The sequence below is a fragment of the Porites lutea genome, chromosome 10 (genome assembly GCF_958299795.1).
Source record: "Porites lutea chromosome 10, jaPorLute2.1, whole genome shotgun sequence".
In the NCBI taxonomy this organism is placed as follows: Eukaryota; Metazoa; Cnidaria; class Anthozoa; order Scleractinia; family Poritidae; genus Porites; species Porites lutea.
Window position 1 is genome coordinate 25,652,256 of NC_133210.1, and position 21,137 is coordinate 25,673,392.

The 21,137-nt window shown below is 39.7% G+C and overlaps 1 protein-coding gene across 3 annotated transcripts; it reads left to right on the forward strand.

The window, feature by feature from the left end:
• The first annotated feature begins 3,037 nt into the window (after positions 1-3,037).
• On the forward strand, positions 3,038-20,077 carry LOC140950939 (tumor necrosis factor receptor superfamily member 16-like). 3 transcript variants are annotated; one of them, XM_073400155.1, is made up of 7 exons: positions 3,038-3,427; positions 10,833-10,991; positions 12,351-12,596; positions 13,683-13,854; positions 14,883-15,080; positions 17,287-17,454; positions 19,363-20,072. In XM_073400155.1, the coding sequence occupies exons 1-7, from the start codon at positions 3,404-3,406 to the stop codon at positions 19,638-19,640; spliced, it is 1,245 nt and encodes a 414-aa protein (XP_073256256.1). In that variant the 5' UTR covers positions 3,038-3,403; the 3' UTR covers positions 19,641-20,072. The 3 variants fall into 3 exon arrangements, with proteins under 3 accessions (XP_073256256.1, XP_073256257.1, XP_073256255.1); XM_073400156.1 differs by lacking the exon at positions 3,038-3,427 and adding an exon at positions 7,632-7,831 and having other exon boundaries at positions 17,323-17,454; positions 19,363-20,077; XM_073400154.1 differs by lacking the exon at positions 3,038-3,427 and adding an exon at positions 7,632-7,831 and having other exon boundaries at positions 19,363-20,074.
• The last annotated feature ends 1,060 nt before the right edge of the window (positions 20,078-21,137 follow it).

Genomic DNA, 21,137 nt, shown 5'->3' on the forward strand with positions numbered 1-21,137 from the left:
CTTAGGCGAGAAAACCGTGCTTTAAATTTGGCTTAATCCTGGGTTAAACTTGACCGTCGTTCGAGGAACTGGGCCCTGGCGTACTCTAGAAGGGTCATCCTCCCAGGCGAGTTTTTATATGGGGAAAAAGTTGACTCCTTTGCCTGAGCCAAAAGCGCTTGCTCATACTCTGGGTTCCTCTCGTTGACCCGGCCCCAGAAGGTGAGCCAAAGTGTTAGCGCTTACATGGAAGTGGACCGGAGAGGAGAGTGACCCTACCATCACAAAAGAGATACCTCCCTCTGGCGGAGCCAACTTTTGTTTCTCGTGTAAAGGGCTCGCCGCGTTTAGTAAGAAAATGTATGTTGACGCGCTCAGGGTAGGGGCGTGATTCTTCTACCCGGACAACTTTTCTCTATTTTAACGGGTCTTAGGTAACAACAACTGGCTTCTGTGATATCACACTAGCTACAGATAAAAATACGACCTCAGGCCGTATGTTTACACTATAACTATGACTCTCTCCTCCGCAGTGGACTCTTTGAGTTCTAGGGTGGTGGGGCTGGGGCTATTGCTATTTTTATTGGGATACCCCGCGGGAGCCTCTGAGAGAGAGAGATGACCATGACGTAACAATTTTTTTACCGGCAAATAGAAGTGAAAACCTTCATTTCAAAATTAAGCAAAAATCCTTTCAGTAGCTCTTTCAAAAGGATAAAGTTCACGACTCACACCATATAGTGTCTATAGCCCCGTACAGACGGGCGCAACATTGCTGGCCAACAGCTCCCAACAATGTTGGATGTTACATGTTGCGCCCGTTTGCGAACCCTGTCGCATGTTGTTGGGAGTTGTTGCGCAAAGTTTGAAAACGGTCAAATTTCCATAGTTACTAAAACATGGAACGACCTAAAACCACCTAAAACCATCTACAACCACCTACAACCACCTCAAAAAACTCAACAACCACCTACAACCATATACAACCACCTCAAAAACATCTACAACCACTCGCAATCAATCTAAAACCATCTAAAACAAGGTATAAATGTCTGAAATATAGCCTGCGTAGCAGGCGCTTGGAAGTAGTGGGCGAAAGAGAGAACGTGCACGCGCGAGGGAGAATACCTCTACCCTCGCGTGTCATCTTCTCGCGCGCCCGTTTTTTCTTGTGCCCACTACTTCCAAGCGCCTGCTACGCAGGCTATCTGAAATAAGGCGAGACGACAACATGTCACGTACATGAAATACGAGAATCGAACAAAACATCCACTTCCCCCTAAAATCTTACTCTCCCTGGTCCCTTGTATCATCAACCATTAAGCTTAACACAAAACTTCCACCGCACTGTCCTCTTATGTTGAGAGGGCTGGGATATACTTTTGATTTTGTTTCCTAAATGTCACATTACCAGTGATTACATATGGTGCGAAATCTGGAATGTGACTTGATAGTTCATTTTGTAAAGTTCTTTAAGTCTTTTAATATACTTTAATAGCATGATCTCGCCTTTCATTTCGTGACTTTAATAATAAAGCCAATGGTTGATGACACAAGGGACCAGGGACAGTAAGATTTTGGGGGGAAGTGGATGTTTTGTTCGATTCTCGTATTTCATGTAGGTGACATGTTGTCGTCTCGCCTTATTTCAGACATTTATACCTTGTTTTAGATGGTTTTAGATTGTTTGCGAGTGGTTGTAGATGTTTTTGAGGTGGTTGTAGATGGTTGTAGGTGGTTGTTGAATTTTTTGAGGTGGTTGTAGGTGGTTATAGGTGGTTGTAGATGGTTTTAGGTGGTTTTAGGTCGTTCCATGTTTTAGTAACTACGGTCAAATTTCCCCGTCGGTGCAAACGGACGCAACATTGTTGGGGGTTGTCGCGTCCGTTTGCACGTAGCTTATAGTGTAACCTTTAGCTACCTGATCTGACTGCAGAAACACAGCAACAGGTGCTTTAAATGTGTTGCAATCCCGTTGTTTGACCAGCTTCTAAGTGCTATCTGCGTCTTGATCAAATATTTATAGAGACTTGCTCTCGAGTCGTTTGTTTTTGTTTTGTTTTGTATTTTATTGAAAGTCTACTCTGAGCTTAACTGTCCGTTCGATCTCGTCAAATCCAGATAAGATATCTCTCGGAAATGAAACAATATACGTCAGTGATATCGCTTACACGTCGGATGCTTCAGTAACAAAAAACCTGCCTGGGAAGAGAATTCATTTACCCCCGTGGTCTTCCTGTGTATGTAGAGCGCCACACAGGCTGACCATGCGGACTGTTCGAGGCAAACTCACACCCCTGACTTTTACTATGTTTTAGTTGCGGGTGTAGTGGTAGTAACTTTATTTGAAAAGTGTTAGTCGTTCTAGCGTTTACACACTAATTGTCTAACTGGAGACACTAAGCCACTCAAAACGCTACAAAAACGCAGAAGCGACGCTAAACACATATGGTCAGTTATCTTTATTCATCTTTTTAACGTTACATTAATATTTGGGATCAAAAGGTGCCCACTTCTGTGTTTTATCAAGCATTTATCCTGATCACTTGAATCAAGCCAATGGCGGGCGTTATACCATGATACTAAACACAGTAAATGTTGTAAATGTAATAGATTACAAGTCACGCGTGACATCACGATGCCTCGAACAGTTCGGATGTGATCCGCCTTTGGCGTCCGGCGGCGTGACAACTAAAATGGCAGAAGTTATACTGTATTGCTTTAAAAATAACTGTCTTAACGCTTAGAATAGAAACCGATATCTGAGTTAATATGGAAAACATGTTCTGCTTAAGGCAAATATCAATACTGTACTGGTTCATTCGTAGAGGCAATGATCCTTGACCAAAGATCCGTGTCGCCAGCCATATATTTGAGATTCGTGCAAGAATTTTAGAATCTCCAAGAATGTCGTTTTCTCTCATTTCTTTGCGCCGCTGCCTGCTTTATTTTGCAAAAATTGAACACAAATAAAGCGAAGTTCATTGTAAAATCCCTTGGGGCGACCTGTCTATAATGCGTCACACCAGCTCAAACATCAGCCAATGAGAAGGTCGGATTGACGGACTTGCCCGGGCATGTTCTGTCAAAACAAAGTTTCTTACAATGTGAAAGCATCGCGAGGGAACGCGTGGCGATTGAGAGATTTAACGCAGACTGTCTCGTTTCCTTAATCAAAACTCGAAAAATTCGCGACGCCACCGCCTTAAAGAAATGAGTTTTAAATCCCTTGTTTTACTTGATGTTTTTTATGTTGTTTCGTTTGAGAGAAAACCAGGCTTAATTTATTGACATGAAATGGAAGAAGTGGGGCATTGTGGCCGCTTTGTTATTGGATAATTGATCTTTGACCAATCAACCGTCAATTTATTTCGACGTGGCGGACCGGTGAAACTAACTTTGTACACAGAGATGCGATGTAATCATGGGAATTCAAATGAAGTGTTTGGTAAGTAATGCATATTTTCTGTCTATAAGTTGCAAAACTAGCGTTCATAATATGCCTAAAAATGCAAAACCTGCTTTCTAAAATATAAAAGTCTCCACGCACGAGATACCTCAGGCAGCATGCTATCGGCTGTGACAGCATGACTATCGCCGCGCCATTCCTTGTGTTCAGTAGTTTTAGTAATTTTTTCCTTGTTTAATTCCGAGCCAAACAACAAAATCTCTTCACTTTCGTTAGAAAAAACTGGCCTGTTGTGGTAGATTCCAGAAACAGTGGATTATTTTCTTGTGGTTTTGCAGCGGAAATGTAGAAGATGTAAACACGCATTGCACTGATCTTTAGTTCCTCTGCTGTAAATAAACTTCAATCGTTAAGGCAAGTCTTAACTTGCCCAATTCGTATCGTAAAATGGACAAAATACATTAGTTCATCGTTTTCTAAGTGATAAATAAGTAGACTTTACCCACCTTCTCGATTCGAAATTTTTTTGTCTAAAAGTATTTACTTCGTCAGCAAATTCTTTGTCTTCTTTGCTGTTGTTTGGATTCAAAATGTTCAAATCCCGAGATTACCTCTTGTCTGCTTGATAACTCCGTTATCGGAGAACATAAGCTTGTACACTTCTACAACAACGTTTAAGGGTCCTAAATATTATTTATCGGTCTCTAGCTGTGCCATGTGAAGTGTTAAATGTCGTCAAGGATAAACAATTTGCTCTTTGCGTTCTTATAAACATTTCATATCTATGACCCGAATAGAGGTTTTTATTGCTTGCCTTAGTGGGCAAATCTTCCGCTTTTAACAATATAAGAAGGAGTCTCTTTTCTACTATGGAAATTACTTGAAGACTTAAACTTTGCGTTAAATCGTAAGCACGAACATGCCGAAGCACTGTTCGATCGAAGTCTTATGGTCACGAAAAACAAAACTCAATATCATAGAATCCTTGAGTATCATAAATAAGTTATTCACACTGTCCTTGAAGCTTCTTTATTAGAAAAATTATTAGTCTACAAACTCGTCTTAATTATTTGTTGCTCGCTGAAGAAGAATACGTCTCAAACCCCGCATTTTTAAAGCCTCGTTTTTCTTCGACAATTGAGCATTCATAAGCATGTTCCGCATCTTGTGTTTTTCATAAAACAGTTGTGGCCAACGTACGTTAATCGATTCATAAATATTTGGATTTTCGGCTAATGGTTGCTAATGACTAAACAATGGCCCCGAAATAGCGTTTATAAATCTTTTTCAGTCTACTCTATTTTAAACAGCTGGGTTCAAATAGTTAACATGCTTTTCAGTCCTTGCTCTTTCACTGTGCGAAGTGCACATTGAAGGCCTTTCTCGACAGCTATTTCTTTTTCGAGTTTTTAAACAAAGTTGCACCATTTCGGCCAGCAAAACGTAGAAACTATTGAGTAACTCTGCATTTCATGCCGAATAAAGAATTTTAGGCTTATGACAAGTTTTATTTCCAAATCAGAGGCTCTCGTATGTAGTCATGAAGCTCTGTTATATTTGTTGCGGTGAGGGGCAAGAGTCTTTGCACAGCAGTTTACATCAACTTAAAAATGTAACTCAGCCAGTGCTTCATTAAGTTTATTGGGAATTTAAAAGGTAACGAAAAAGAAAAAAAACAACAATAAACTAAGCGATGAATTTCGCGACTTGGCATTGACCAGGTGGTATTAAAATTTTTTTCACCATCTTGAGTGTGATTGCATTCGGTGTATCTCTAAAACTATCTACAATCATCGCTTTACAGCGTGGGACGAAAACTGCGGACCCGTTACTAGTCCGAGAAGTTTGGTCAACTTTACTTGGAGATTAAAAACGTGCCCTTATCATCTAGATTTAATACCTACAATAACAAAACGTAAGCGGTGTGTGAAAGGATCATTACCTACCATACGCCGCTGGAGACTGGTAGCTTATTCGTTTATACGATTATCTCGCTGAAACAACCACAGTTTTTTCTTGCACTCGTAAAAAACAGTCTCAGTTTAACTTTATCTGAAGTGTTTTCGTTGATACGACCGGATTTTTCATTGCTTAGTCTCTATTATTGGTCGGTTTTACCGACGCATATTCAGCATATAAAAGCAGCTGAACTACGCAACACCAGTTAGTGTATTCAAACTTTTCCGAAACTAGTCAGGCAATTTTGTTTTCAAAAGACGTCCCATATTGCATGTACTGTACTTGTAAAGATCTACATTTATTGCTGTTAAGCCAGATTACAATAAGAGGTCCGAGTCTTTATAACCCAGGCCATTATATCGAGAAAGTTAAAGGACCGTTCTACAATTTCATGCCGCCTATCTCGCATGGTGCCGCAGCTACAAGTTTGCTTTCTGTGACACTTTTGAGATTAAAAAAAGTTAAAAACTGTCTTCTTTGATAGTCATTACTAGTGCAACAATGCAATAATCCTTGAAGCGTCTAGTTCATTCAGCATTTGAAAGTTTGGTTGGCGTGAAAACTTGAGCAAAGTTAAAGGGCAACAAGGACTTGAGATGAAGAAAGCTTTTGTGCCGACGTTTGCTACTGCGATTAATCTTGTAATCTTGTAGATATCGATACAAGATAGCTCTTAATTTCTTTCCACCTTTTAGTGTCTATTTAAGCGTGTAGAAATCAATAATGTGTCGTTTTGCTAGTATTTTAATATTTTTTTTTATACAAGCCTTTTGCACTATAATGTAATGAAAATGGTCGTAACAGCGATTCACTCGTCATCTCCCAGTGAACAAAAGAACCTTTGTTTTTCATTCACACTCTTGCGAAGATTTAAGGAAGACTGCTGAAATTAATTTCTGTCGATTTGATACACTACGGTACCGTTAGCTGACTTTTGCTGAATCTGTGGTAATAAAACAAACGTACTAGATATGTACTAGCAAGTTACCCATGGCAACTAACATTTTGTTCTTCTAATGAAGTTAATTGGCCCATAGATTTATATTTAATCTTTTAATTAATTTATTCATTTATTTATCTTTTTATTTTTTCGCTTGAGGTAATTGAAACTTTAATTCGCCTGACAGGATGAGTACGTTTTTTTCTTCACTTGATAATTCCACTATTAACCTTTTTCAGGTCAAGTTTTCTTTGGAATGGAAATATTTTGAAAGGGTTCAGCCGGTCAAATCAATATTGACTGACTTAAAGCCAGTTACTTCAACAGTTTGCCTTTTCACAACGAAACGTTTGAGTAAGATTTTTTCTTTTATTTTTTTTTCCGACAGCCACAGCTCATAAGTGTTTTGAAAAATTCATTTTTACGAAAGTACAGCAAAGTCCATCAAAGTTTATTATGTTTTTAGGTCAGCCTTGCTGCAGCTTGGAGGCTAATAGAATTTTAATGTCGTGTAGACAGGAAAATGAAGGTAGAGCAAAATTCAGAAGTGATTTAATGAAGGGAAATGAGCATTTTTTTAATGTCTGTTATTAAATGGATAATGTGTTATATAACTGTGGATCACAAGGCTCATTTGCTACAGCAATAAACATGCGTCATTGCTATAAAGCATGGTTATTCTTCTTCAAACGCTAGCTAACGCTGAAATAAAAGCCGCTCTTTTTACCCGTTTCACGTCCAGAAGTAGCCAAAATTAGACAAAAATTCCAAATTTTGTTTTGTAAAATGCTGAAAAACAAATCGTACCACGAGAAAGTTTCATGTGAATGGTCACACCATCGGGATCTTGTCTGTTATATAAGACTTTTTTTTTCATGATTCACTCAGAGAGTGAAGCCAACACTTTCAATAGTGTAGTACATGTGGAATAAGGAAAACGCCTTCATGACAGGGTCACTTAGCCTGCGCGTGTATCAACATGCATGTAAGAAAAAAACTGGACTTTGGAACAGTAACAAGTGCGAATGGAGCCAACTTCGTAATCTCTCTTTCCACTCTTCCCCGCCTATCGTCTCCCGGCATTTTTTTTTTTCTTTTTTTCTTTGGGAGAAAGCCTTTTTTGATATTGGCCTCACGTTATCAGTAAGAAATTCTGATTTAAGACTTGTCAAGTTATCAAAGATTTTTTTAAAAACAAATTAGGAATGCTGTCTGGTATGCTGTCTCATTGTGTCGTACAATTGTGTGGGCGACGGCGTCTGATTCCCAGACACAAAACTGAAAGTCGATAAAAGGTGTCATCTTCCAAAAGAGAGCATTGTTCAGAGGGACTTTCCCTTTAGACTCCTTGTTTTTCGCAATAGAGTATTAAGTCTACTTGTTTTGACATGCAACTCTCAGACCTCATAATGACAGCAAGCAAGGCATGTCTTTAATTAAGAAGTGAAGAGTAGGAATAAGTGTTAAGCTAAAAGCATACATAATCACCACTGGCATAGGACCATCTAAGGATGAGAGAGCAACAAAATATACAGCATAAAATAGTAAGTGGCCCATCAATACCCTGGTCCCAGAGGTTTTTTTCATTTTTTCTACCCAAACGAACTTGAACCGAGAAGCGACGACAATAAATTGGAGAAATGAAACCCCTTAGACCAGGGTACATGTGTGTAAATGTTTACTCGCTGACTTTGTACAATTTCCGTCGACTTTTAACCACGTTTGAATCGTAAAGGCAGTGCATTTTGACCGATGATCAAGGCTTTAGCTTTATGAATGTAACAAGCACAAACAGAGGAAAGAAAACACTTGAAGCATCGATTATCGTTCACCTTTTTTGATAGCCTTGTTCGAACGCATCTGTTAAAGCAAATACATTTAAAAATAGTACTTGCGGTGATGATGATCAGTTTCCAAAAATAACAAATTCAGTAATGATTTTAAAAGAGACGTCTTTTGGCGACAACACAAATAATTATTTTGATTTCGGCATTTTCTTTTGAATAAATGAATAAATGAACAACTTTGTTCACATGTCAAAATCTTCTAGCTGGCCACAAGTAGCCTACTAATCGGGGATTTTTGCCTGTTGTTGTTTTTTCTATACAATTTCTTAACTTGTACGCCAACTCTCCCGGCAAGTCTAGTTTCTTTAGGTGTTGCAAATGGCAAAAAAAATGTGGATTTGGTTGTCTTTTCTTCTCTAAACAGATGTCGCTATACAAAATAGTCTTATTACTGGTTTTTGTGTCCTTTTTTGACCATTGATCGAGCTCCATGTAAATTCTAACCAAAACCTCCACACTTTCGGCCTTTATCACTTTTTGTTTCTGATTCAGTGTCTAGAGACTTCTAAATACGGGCCCTGCATAACTGTAAAGGAATTTTATTTTACTGAGCCTTTAAACGGTACACAGTTTTGAAAGCTACTAGGATCCTCAGTTCTAGCAGCCAATTCGACCAATTCGGTTGAGCGGGATAGCAGTTTCTCCGTACATTAAACTACGTTCTCGCTTACTTTCAACAAGTTCAAATCTTCTTGATTTTCGAAATCATGAAAAAAAGTCAGAAGAAAAGCGTAGCGATTCACAATGTATTCATAACAAAAATTTGACACGGATGATGATAACTGAAGGGATTTAATATTTTTTTACGTCACAAGGACGGACCAAGGAAACTGAAAATGAAGTCTCTATATAAATTTTGGTCGATTTCCTATTTTTTGATTTTCGTTGAATTCAGGCTGTTTTATGCCCAGCACTTTTCGGTTGATGGCCGTAAAACATTTTTCATAATCAACTTGAATAAAGGGTATATTTTGAAGTTGGGTTAGAACTTGAAAAGATGGAAAGTAAATCATAAAGAGAAGAAAAACGTTGAGGAATGGTTGACGTTACGATTCAAAATGTCGTTATATTTTGTTTTATTAGCGACAATGTGCCTGATGTGCTTGCCTCTTTGAGCACAAATCATATTTCCAACATAGCGAAAAAAAGACGATGATTGTTTACTACTTACATTGTACATGCATGAACTGAACAAGACTTAACTAGACGCACATGGAGTGTCAGACTTGCTACAAGTCGAACTCTTGGCGAGCGGAGCGAGCCTTGTTTGGCCGCGAAGCGACCGAACGCGAGCGACCAGACGAAGGACCTTTTTGAAAGTCTAATGGAAGTAACAGCTCGGCACTCGAAATCTATCACGCCACGTGTGCGATCTATGTCACTATTCCGCAGCCTTCAGAGTCACTTAGGATGTATACCGCACAGGTTGTCGAAACGTCAGTCACTGTCAAAAACAACAGTCCTATTCAGTACTATACGTTCACCCGGGCGATCAAAATCAACCTACTTTTGAAGCTACCTAGTCTTATCTTGATAAAAGTGTAGCCATGAATAGGGCCTTGAAAACAGGGACCAATCTGCGCGATGCTAAGAAACGTATATTATGACAAACATTCTACAAATTAGTAAGGTTCCAGCCATGAACAGCTTTTGTTTATAACTTAAAGAATAGCGTGCTTTCATTTATGAATAAGGCTTTAAAGATGCAAACGAGCATACATCGGGGCAGGCTAGCTTAGCCTACCCCTCTTAGGGCTTCATGTTTCATTGACTGCATTAACCATCTGGTCTGGTAAATGTCTATCTATTATGTGTTCACTTGATGTCACGAGCTCTAACGTCTTAATGTTTACGAGCCCGACCCCTTCCAGTGCAATTGAATACTGTATTCATTTGTTAATGAGGCTTCCAAACTAAATGCAATATGCATGAGACTGCATTTCTGCATGGTTCAATTTGATCTGTTTAATACTCCTCGGGGATTTGCCATTTTTTCTCTCTTGGTGGTCTGTTCCCCACCCCAGGGCACGCGGGAAAGAGAAACTTCTCCACTCCCGAGCTCCTGATCGACCTCATACGTCTTTTTGGGTACAATTTTTTAGAGAAGAATATTGATTTCCGTGCAATAGCAAAATGAGACGTTTGCAGAAATTTTATAAATGTATTCTGGAGTTTATTGAGAGAAGGATGATAAGTGACATGTAAAATGTAGTTAAAACATGAACAGTACATTTGAAAACGAAAATGAAGAAAAAACTCTTCAAGCGCCTCCTTGTTAGAGCACTTCATAAGAACACTGGATTGAATCTCTGTTTATCTATATATGTTAAGAACCTTGTATCTGTTTTCATATACAGTCTATTTAAGTTGCCTTATTATTAAAGTAATTTGAGAAATATTTCTTTATTTCTTTTGCAAAATAAAATCCATTCGAGTACTCATCATACGCTCATTCGTGCCAAATTTCAAAACATACCTTCAAATACAGACTTTAATTTTGATAGGTAATTCCTCTCCATCCACTTCCCGACAAATTCCTGCGTTTTCCCTTGAAAACACGTAGTCAAGTTTCACAGCTTCGTGCAAACCGCGCGAGAAGTAACACGTACTTCGCAAAATCAAAGAGAAGTTACTTTGATTTGCTCCAACTTTGTCCTTAAGATGTAATTAAACTACACTTTTATTTCTGTTGTTGTAGATTCTACTCGTTGCTGAAGCGCTTCTGCTAGTCTCTAGCTTTTGCCCAGAAACGTTTTACCAACATGGGAACATATGCTGCCAGCTTTGCTCTAAAGGCACGTATCTCAGCCATCCTTGTTCAGAGGACCGTGGGAGTTCCTCTTGTGAGGCTTGCCCTGTAAGTTATAAAAACATTTTTTTTAATGTGATTTTAGTCATTCTTCTTATCGAATCCTCGTCACAAAGTTAAATAAAGTCCAGCCAGAACTTATTTCTGGCAACTTCATTGAAAGTATAATCAGTCCTCAGGGGGGTGGGGGGATACTGAAGAAAGTTTTATACTCGGAGAGGCTCCACCGCAAGGTCAAATCCCTTTGACAGAAAATCTAGCCCTTTCGTATACCTTCTATTGACAAATGGTACCTCTTTCACAAACGTAGATTAGAACTTTGCGTTCCTTTTAGGATCTTTTAGTTGCTGTAAATGCACTTTTTCATATATGAATCGATCACAAAACCGTAGCGTTTTCTAAGCTTCTTCAAAGTCCAAAAATTTACCTGTCAGCCTTTTTGGAGTTTTTTTACACATCAAAATGAAAGATTTCCCTACCGTTACGTACACTCCAAGTAGTGAAATCCCACCCTTTCATATACCTGAAGCTTGAAAAAGGTACCCCTTTCTGGCGGAGCCTCCATGTATGGGCCATTATAGGGAGCGCCCCCCCCCCCCCCCCCCCCCCCCTTCCGAGGTACTTTGTAGTAAGATGAAATGATGGACAGTCAAGGATTGAAGGAACAACACAATTATTCCACAGGTTTTAGGCTGTGAAATAATTGTCCATCATTTCATCTTAAAATATAGTGAGTGACTTCCTTTTTGGTGGTTTAAAATTGTTTGCGGTCAGCTTTGTAACACAGAGATTGTAATTTTTGGTGGAGTATCATAAGGAGGCTTAACCATTATATTAGAGAGCTTTAGATTCTAAGACGAGGACGACAACGAGTACGACATTTTCCCAATACCTGAATCTGGCGGGAAAACATGATAGCCGTCGTCATTCTACTACGAGTTTTAGCGAGAATGTAGTCAGGCGGGAACAAGTTATGAAATTTTAGAAGTTTAATCATTTTGCGACCGGGAAAGGGCTAAACCTTCTCCAATAAAAATAACCGCATTAAGTTTTCATGTGAAAAATAGTACAAAGAAGCTTTCCGGGTTGAATATTTTTCGAGAATACGCGAAAAAAATTTAAGATAAATGTCGTACTCGTAGTCGCCCTCGTCTTCAAATCTAAAGCTCTCTATTGCTCCAGTGTGTTTCACATTTATGTAGTCAGTGGCGTCTCACTAGAATCTTGTGTCTCCGTACCCTGTTAGCAGATACATCATTTGGCTGTGATTTAAGATTGAAAGCACGCGATGACACTTTTTAAGCGAAGATATCATCGCCGTTGCCGTCCTCGGCGTTCCCTATCACTTCAGATACCCGGACGAGTCCTTAGGGTAGAATGATTTATTTGTTTCCTTTGCTTTGACAGTCGTTCACGTTCATGGACCATAACAATAACAACTCACAATGTCAGCCATGCACAAAGTGTGAACCATCCCAAATTGAACTTGAGGAATGTGAAGCCAAGAAAAATACGAAGTGCGGCTGCCCACGCGGCAAATTCCACAATTCACATTACCTCTTTTGTATGGACTGCAAAAAGTGTCCCGTGGGAGAGGGGGTGGTGAGACCCTGTTTAGAAGATAGTGACACGAAATGTGAACCATGCCCAAAGGTATGTATATATAATTAGTTAATACTAGAAGTACAATATTTTATGAACTGAAGATTTGACTAGGTATTTTATTACATATAGTTTCGTACTACACGATGGTGTAGCACTCTTCAGAGAAAATAGCGTAATGATAGATCACAACAGTACGCTGATTATAACTGAAATTTCAAAATGAAGTTAAAGTAGAAACAACGCTGTTTCTCTAGGTTCTATTATGTAACAGAAGAGAACTTGAAATTTTTTAACAGAAATTTGCTAGCGTGTCCTCACGAAGATACAAGATCGTTGCCTTTGTTAAGAGTGGCTAGAAGTGGCTTACAGATTATAAAACATTTCTCCCACAGACATAAATTACACCGTTTTGAAGAGCGGTTGTAGGCGATACCCTGCTTCAAGAAGTTAATGTTACTGCCTTAAGGTTCCATACATTTTTACTTAGCTCGGTGCTCATTCTTTTGCTAGAGTTGTTAAATGATGCTTTATGGTTCGGGAAGCGGGTCTCTTAAAAGTGTTTTCAGCTACGCAATAGAATCCAAATGCCTAGTCAAATCTTCAGTTGATAAAACATTGTCTCTCTGGTATTCCTGCTCTAGTCCTTCTATTGACTACTCTGACAGCACTCCTGCATCAGCTCAAATCAAGTCATTAGTTAATAACGGTGTCGAACAAAACGCACCTTTATCTCAGTGGCTTTCTAGTCGCTAGTTGCTTGCTGGTGAAGGTATCACTTGTATAAGTAGCCTGCGTAGCAATCGTTTCCACGCGAGTTCGTCGCGAAAGTTGGGACGAGAGCACGAGCCATCCATTTTGGAGATCATTTGCTGTACTGTACAGTTGGCTCGGCTAGCCGGGCCTCCCTATTCGATCGTAGGGTTACCCAGCGGGGTCAACTCGGTCAAGGGGAGATAATCGGAGCATGGGCGAGCGCTGTTGGCGCGGGCAAAGGGGTCAACCTGACTGAGAGGGTGACCCTCCTTCCCGGCAGAGCTTTTCCCATATCAGATAAACCGGACGAGAAAAAAACTCACATTTGCGTGGGGTATTTTGAAAACGTCGAGGAAATGACAAACTTGTTTCTTACTCTAGGGCACATTCTCAGACCTGGAAAGTTTTGAAGACAAATGCATCAAGTGTACGAAGTGCGAACCAGCAGGAATTATGATTGTCAAAGAAGAGTGTAACGCGTCTAGGGATACCATCTGCGAAAGAACAAACGTTACACTTCATTTAATTACGTCATCACAGAGCTTTGCCTCTGGTAAGTAAGAAGTACAGTTGAACTTTTATAAAGAGGCCACCTATTAAGCAGCCACCTTCTATTGAGCGGCCAGTAATCAAAGGCCCGAAATAATTGTAGAAAAGAATGGGTACCTAAACCGCTCTTAAGCGGCCGCGGCCAGCTTTTGGCCGTCCCAAAGAGAGTTCTCCCATTGTTGACACCTCTATTAAGCGGCCATCAAGCCCTTGATACACTAAGTTTGGCCTTATTTCAGGAATATGATGAAGGAAAATGCTGTCCGAGATAGAAGGTGGAGATCGATTGTGGACCAGTAATGCTGCTCCCGTCGCGCGATTGTTTCAAAAGAGATGTTTCTGCAAAAGACTATGCTAATTTATGACGTACCTCTATTAAGCGGCCAAAGTTTATTAAGCGTTGACTTGCCAACATCCCGAGAGTGGCCGCTTAATTAATAGAGGTTCAATTGTATTGTAGGCTAAACTGACTTTGTCTTTAACAATTTTATTCGAGGGTAACTGGGGTTTTCGACTTTGCGGTTCTATGCATTGTTAAGATTGATTACTCGTTATTCAGTATTTTGTTCTTCAAATTTGCCGTTTGTTCGTTTCATCGTCCTTGACAGTTTCTAGTTTGATTTTTGGACGCTTTGTTTTCGATTTTTGAAAGACTATCTCACGAAAAATCACCCGCCCAATTTTGCTCGCTTCCCGGAAGAATTAAAATATTCAGAACCCTGCACTCGCAATTTTTGGGTATTCTGTTAGGATAATTGAATTCTTTCGGATTCCGTTTCTACCAAAAGTTTAGGAATATTTTTTGGCTGTCCCCGTCCACTGGCATCCTCGTATTCTGCAGCCAACGTTTTTGCAAACCACCTTCAAAACCCGCTCCAATTAGTTTTTTTCTCTATCTTTATGTTCCCTATCTAAAAAGGACGCTTTTACTGACCTCCCTGTCAGTTTTGGACGCGCATTAACTGGATAGCAGAAAGATATCCTCAGAAAATGTAGTCCACAAACCTGATTTTCCTTTGGAATTTCTTTCAGCCACTCTTCAGCAAGTTTATTCCAGTGTTACAGGGAATCCTCATCAAGTTACAGTAAAGACTAGCTCGCAGTACAAATACATCATTGCCATCGTTTCTGTTGGCTTCATAATATGTGTCGTTGTGGCAGCTTTTCTTTGTTTTGTCTTAAAACGAAGACGATCTGGTGGTACCTGCGCAGATACCTCCCATACTCAAGGTAGGTTGAATATCTTCGGTATCCGGTCACCTCGCCACCAAACCATCTCGCCACCAAGAATAGGACTTTTAAACTTTACAGTGCGACTTCTCGAACGGGGGCACTTGGTAGAAGATCATCCAATCACAATGTTTTTTGAATACAATAGATTTTCAGTTCCTTTCAAGTTCCTACGTTCAGAACTAACAGAAGACGCTTTTCATTTCAATACTAAGGTCCCTTGCTTTTTAACTCACTTAGTCTAGACATTCTAGTTCTCTCTCAGTTAGAGTATCAACTTTTAAGAAAAAACTGAAGAAACACCTTCTCATTTAACTAATCTCTTTCTTTCCCTCCATCCCCTTTTGTCAGCTTTGTGTTTTGTCTTTATTTTTTTTCCTTATCTCTTTTTTGTTTGTTTGATACCTTATTTCTTCGTATTATTGTTTCGCTGCCTTCGCCGTTCAGTTAAAGTGATATTGAGTTTATCTTTTGTAATTTAATAGGGAAAGACCACGTTGTATAAGCCTCATGGTTTCTTTGGGCTTTCTTGCCATATTCTAACAGATTCCTGTAATTCATTACTATGTCCTAATAAGGTGGCGAAATAAAATAAAAATAAAAAATTGTCTAATTTTTGCAAACGGACCAATAAAATTCAAGGTTCCGACTATGCAACTGTTGAAAACTTTTTAAACTTATACAGTACCTTACACTGTAATTTTCAGGGAGTTATAATAACTCCTCTAGTTGGGCTAATTTAACTCATTACAGTGGAGTTATTTTTCGTGGAGTTATTTTAACTCCAAAAAGGAGTTTAAAGAACTCTTTTTCAGGAGTAAAAGTGACCCCAGATATTGAGGAGTTAAAATAACCCCCAAAAAGGAGTTATCCTGTACCTAAAATTTTTACTCCACTTTCAGAGTTAAATTAACTCCAAAAAGAGTAAAAACAACCCATGTAAGGAGTATAAGTAACCCCATTTCGGAGTAATTTTAACTCCAGACTGGGAGTAAAAGAACTCTTTTTCAGGAGTAAAAATGATCCCAAATTCGCAGTTAAATTAGGAGTTAAAATAACCCCAAAAATGGGGTTATCCTGTACCTAAAATTTTTACTCCATTTTTGGAGTTATAATAACTCCCTAAAAATTACGGTGTACCTTTCAGGAAACAGCCATCAAATTTATAAATATCATTGGTCCGTTTGCAAAAAAATTGAGAATCCTTTGTATTCAAAAACCATTGTGATTGGGTAATCTTCTTCCTCGTGCCCCGGTTCGAGTAGTCGCACTGTAAGAAGTCCTAAGAACATCCATCAAATGAAAAGGACTTTCATAAAAAGACATTTTCTCTGAACCGTTACTTTATCATATTCCAAAGAAATGACTGGTACTTGTGAAATGTTTGGTATTTGGTATCTGGTATTTGTGCCAGTTTTTTTAAGTGATTGCATGGAAGGTAAATGTCGAACATAAACCGAACATTATATGTCGAACATTATCCGAATCTATTTTCAGTATTTGGAGTGTATTACTAAAAATCATGAAAAGTTCGACGCAAGGATCGTTAGTTAGGATCGACAGATTTTTTTACTTCCTCGTCAAGCAGTGATTGCTTGGCGAAGAAGTAAAAATCCTAGGTAAGTAATACTATGTAATCAAACTGTGTCTACTAGTATAGTTATTCGTTTGTGACGAGTCCACTTCTTGGTGGCGAGATGACTGTAAATACTCCTCGATAGCCAGTATTTTACAGGAATGATGTAAAACGCAATCTAGCTAATTTCAACCATTAGAAAATATTGTTGAAGAAGATTGATTGCAATTGGGCAGCAATTGGGGTCGACCTATAATCTGTACTTAAGGCGAGGCCTTTCACTAAACACCGTAACCGATCTAATAGGCTCCCGTGGCGTCTATTTAAGTTTAGAAGCCCGAACGGGGGCGTATGATAGATAAGAGGCGTTTAAAAGATAAGGACGTTTATTCTAATAACCGTCTTAAACGAACGCCACAAAACTAATGCGCTTACGGCGAATATATCACTGCAATTTATAAATACAGTCAAACTCTCGCCTTGAGGACAACCCGCTATAACGGACACCCCGATAAAACGGACAGTAACTAAATCGCCGGCAAAAGCAAATTACAGACGTTTGACTGAAATGAACTCCCGCTATTACGGACTCTCGCTAAGAGGCACTAACTCGAGGTCACCATTTTGTAGAAGTCTGTGAGCGTGAATACCATTTTCCGGTTCCAGCGACCGCGGGGTCAGGAACTCCGGCGCAATTACGTTCGTCCCAAGGACTACGAGGAAGAAGAAATCATCACTCAAGAAACAGCATTCACAGGAAAGAATCAGAATCGCCGCAGGATGAAAACAACGGCAAGAGTAAGTAAAGCTATCGTGGTCCCTCTTTATGCATGAAACGTCCTCATGGTTATAACAGGGGCACCCAAAGACGGTTTCCTCCTAAATACATTGAAAACACTTTTTAGGCTATCTATAGAGTACTTTGGATCTCTAGAAATTATATTCTAAGCTGCGCTATAAAATTTGTATCTGTTCGGTCATCCTACGAGAACGTGAGTGTTCTCAAAATTACAAGGGCTTCAGTATTATTTTCCTGAAAATTTTAGACGCAATTTAACGTATTACGAAGGTGACAATTTTCTGATCCTCCCTCCATCACAGTTTTGAATCCGAAAATTTTAGGCTTCCTATTTGCTACGAAAAATAGTCTAACCTGGGGAGTGAAATGTGAAAAATCAAGCTTCCGAAAATCGTGGGGAATTTTTTAAATAAACTTGAAAAATGGTGCATGAATGGAATGGTCATCTAGAAATTTTTAGCCGTCCTCAAGTAATACAAAATTCTAGGCAATATTTGGTTCTCCGAACAGATATTTTACCGAAAACAGTCGTTGGTGCCCCTGTTAAGACGATCGAACACTATGGGCGCTTTCCATTGAGTCCAAATTTGCGGTTAGAAATCAAATGGAGCGGACCATTTCGGTTCGGTCCAACCGGAATATTTGAGTCCACCTTTGACCGATCCGGTCTTTTTGGTCGGTCGGACCGAAATGTCCCTTTCCATTTGACAAAATTGTTGTCCCCACTACCGCTCTTTTGTATCCTGCTTCCCTTCGCAATATAAGCCCTGGTAAAATTCCTTACGAAGATGTGTAAGTCCAGGCCTTATGAGAGTCAGTTTGCAGTACTTTGAGAAGGAATTTTGAAGCATTTCCAGTGATTCTAGGAAACTTAAATTTCACATTTTCCTGTGGGAGCAAGTCCCTGGATCTTCTTGGTATGCTAACTCTTACGCCCGTAATGTAACCAAGAAATCTAGAAACTGCACTAGGAATTTCCGTCCATTCCAAACGTTCAATACATTAAAATTCTAACATGACTCCGTGGCTTTCTCGTCATTTTTCTATGCAGTCGAACCTCCACGTGCAACCGCCTCCCATAAGTAACCACAGATCCAAAACACCAAACTTTTCCCAGTAAAAGCCTTACATTTGAAACCTCTTAGACTAGCAAACGACCACCCCCTGTAAGCGCCCGTGACCCCTTATTGGGAGTGAAAGTTTAATGATTTTCTATTGTTTTTAACCTCTTGTAAGCAACCACTTGACGCATTCTGTGATCTCTATGTTCGCTGTGTGCACTGTGTCGCCTAGAATATACGAAAAACATTAGTAACAACTTGGACCTACACATGCCGTAACTTGCATGCAACAAATTACCTTCCATAAAGTAGATGTGCCCGGGCCTCTTCTCGGAAGAGGCTCCCTGTGGTTCGATTCTTGTAACCGACCACCTGGTCTTTTCATTTTGGGTCGTCGCTTACAGGAGCTTCGACTGTATTTGGTTCGGTTTTCTTTTTGCTTAAGTCTCTTATGGGAACTGCGAGACAATGGAGTCGTGAAAAATACGCAATTTAGTCCCTAAAGCCTTGGAGTCGTGTGAGAATTTTGGTAGTCAAACGTGGGTTATTAAGGAATGTGGGAAAACGATAAAGGAACTGGGGCCGAAATGCGTCTCGCAATTGTTTTTGGGATCATTGCAGGGGACGCGCAGGTCAGCCATTGGTCTATTCTTTTCCTGTGCCTAGCAACAGTCCCAGAAGTCTTTGCAAACGTTAACTCGGACCAGTCTCCTCGCTTTTAAATTGGCGAATTAAGGAATGTGGAAGCAATGCAGGAGAAATAAGAAGTTTGGGAAGATATGGAAAATTGGTAGATACCTCTGATAAAACCTTACATACGCAACTGCTTTTGTTACTGCCTTGCAGACAAGATGCTCGTCCGAGATTTACCCGGACATATTTTTATAGAATTGGGTAGACTTCTTAACCCAAAGTCTTTTAACAACTGGGCAAAATTGGCAGGACTTCTTGGGTTTACAAGCACTCACGTTCAAAACTTTGGGTTAGAACCAGAGGAGGCGACCCAAAATTTATTGAACGAGTGGGGGCAGCAGGAAGGATCGACGGTCGATGTTCTCATTGACATTTTCAAGGAAATGAAGCGGGACGACTGTCTTCAAGTGCTGAAGGAATGGAGCAGTTAAGGTGCGGGAAAACGGGTGACAAAAACGTGCAGCTTGTTTGGCAAAAGCTATGTTTTGCGTTTTACCAGCCACATTCAAACCTGTTGCAGGTTGCGAAAAATTGTTGCAGAAAGTAGGGACTGGTTCTACGCAACATCGCTTTTCAACACGTTCTGCGGCAATTTTGCCAAAAAAAGTTCCGCGTTTTTGTTGCCCGTTTTACCGTAGCTTTAAAGGTTTGTTCGAGGTCTCTATGCCAAATGACCGAAATGCACGAGTACATGAAAGCCGTGATGGCTAAACACTGGTCAGTGGTGTGTACGTTCCTGATACTGCATTGGCCTAAGATTAATCAGGGGCATGTTCTTTTGCAATTTGTTTGAGCGTTCGGTAGGCAAAGTGCCCCCTGATTCATGTTCATTTGTGTTCAAATGAAACTTCAAGGGTGAGAAGAATGAACGGATTTTTTCACACTCGATTGAGAAGTGCTCTTCCCAGCGCGAAGAGATAACAGCATGTTTTACAGTGCTTTTAGCATTCCTAAGATGCAGTCAATGATTAATTGGTTGAGAAATAATGGGAATTGATGATCAAAAGTTAACGATTACGGTCTTTTTTAGTCTTTTTAAATCCTTAAATATCAAATAAGCTCTTAAGTGTTTTAGTTCGGTTGTTGAAACGAAACGTTTAGGTCTATGGCCAACTTTAGTTCTAAACAAACTTACAGTACTAAAATCGATATCCCCCTTGAAAACTGATTGTGAAGTAACAATCTGAGTTATACCTTCTAAAGCCATGATTTAGATCTACACTTATTCATCTCTTACTTACAGTACTTCAGGCAGAGAGTTTAGAACTTTTCCAAGGTTTTGGAGGACCTCTCTGTTAAACGTTAGAAACATTCACAATTTGTTAATTGAGGTTATTCGAAGGGTCCGTTCGTATGGACCATTGAAGTTCTGCATTCAATCTACTATAAGCATCCACCAGTTTTCTGAATTTAACCAAGCAATGAAACACAAAACGAGGGATTTTCAGAGTTTATTACATTTATTATTACTCCGACATACGGTCAATCGTACGTACGCGTCAATAGAAAATCAGCGATTGGCCAATTTACAGTTGTACGTAATAAACCTAGCTCGTGAGTGGAAGCGAGGCCGGCAGTGACTTTGTTTTGCTAGAAACCACGTTATGCATAAAAATAGGACTAAAATTGGAAAAGCATTAAGGTTTCTTTTTGCACTGCTCCCATTATAAAGACTCCTCCGAAACCGGAAGTGGCGCATACCATGAAACGTCGTTGGCACCCATGGTACCGTTTCTGACACCGCTGCTGTAAAACGTAGCGAATGGTTTACAGTCGACTCTCTCTTGACGGACATCCTTTATAAGAGGGAGAGTTGTTCCATGCTTTTTTTACTCCCTTTATTTGACTCTCTGTTAGACGGACATCACCCTTGAAACTACAGGTCCCGAAGTTTTCTGTCTTAGAGACAGCTGATTGTATTAGTTGGC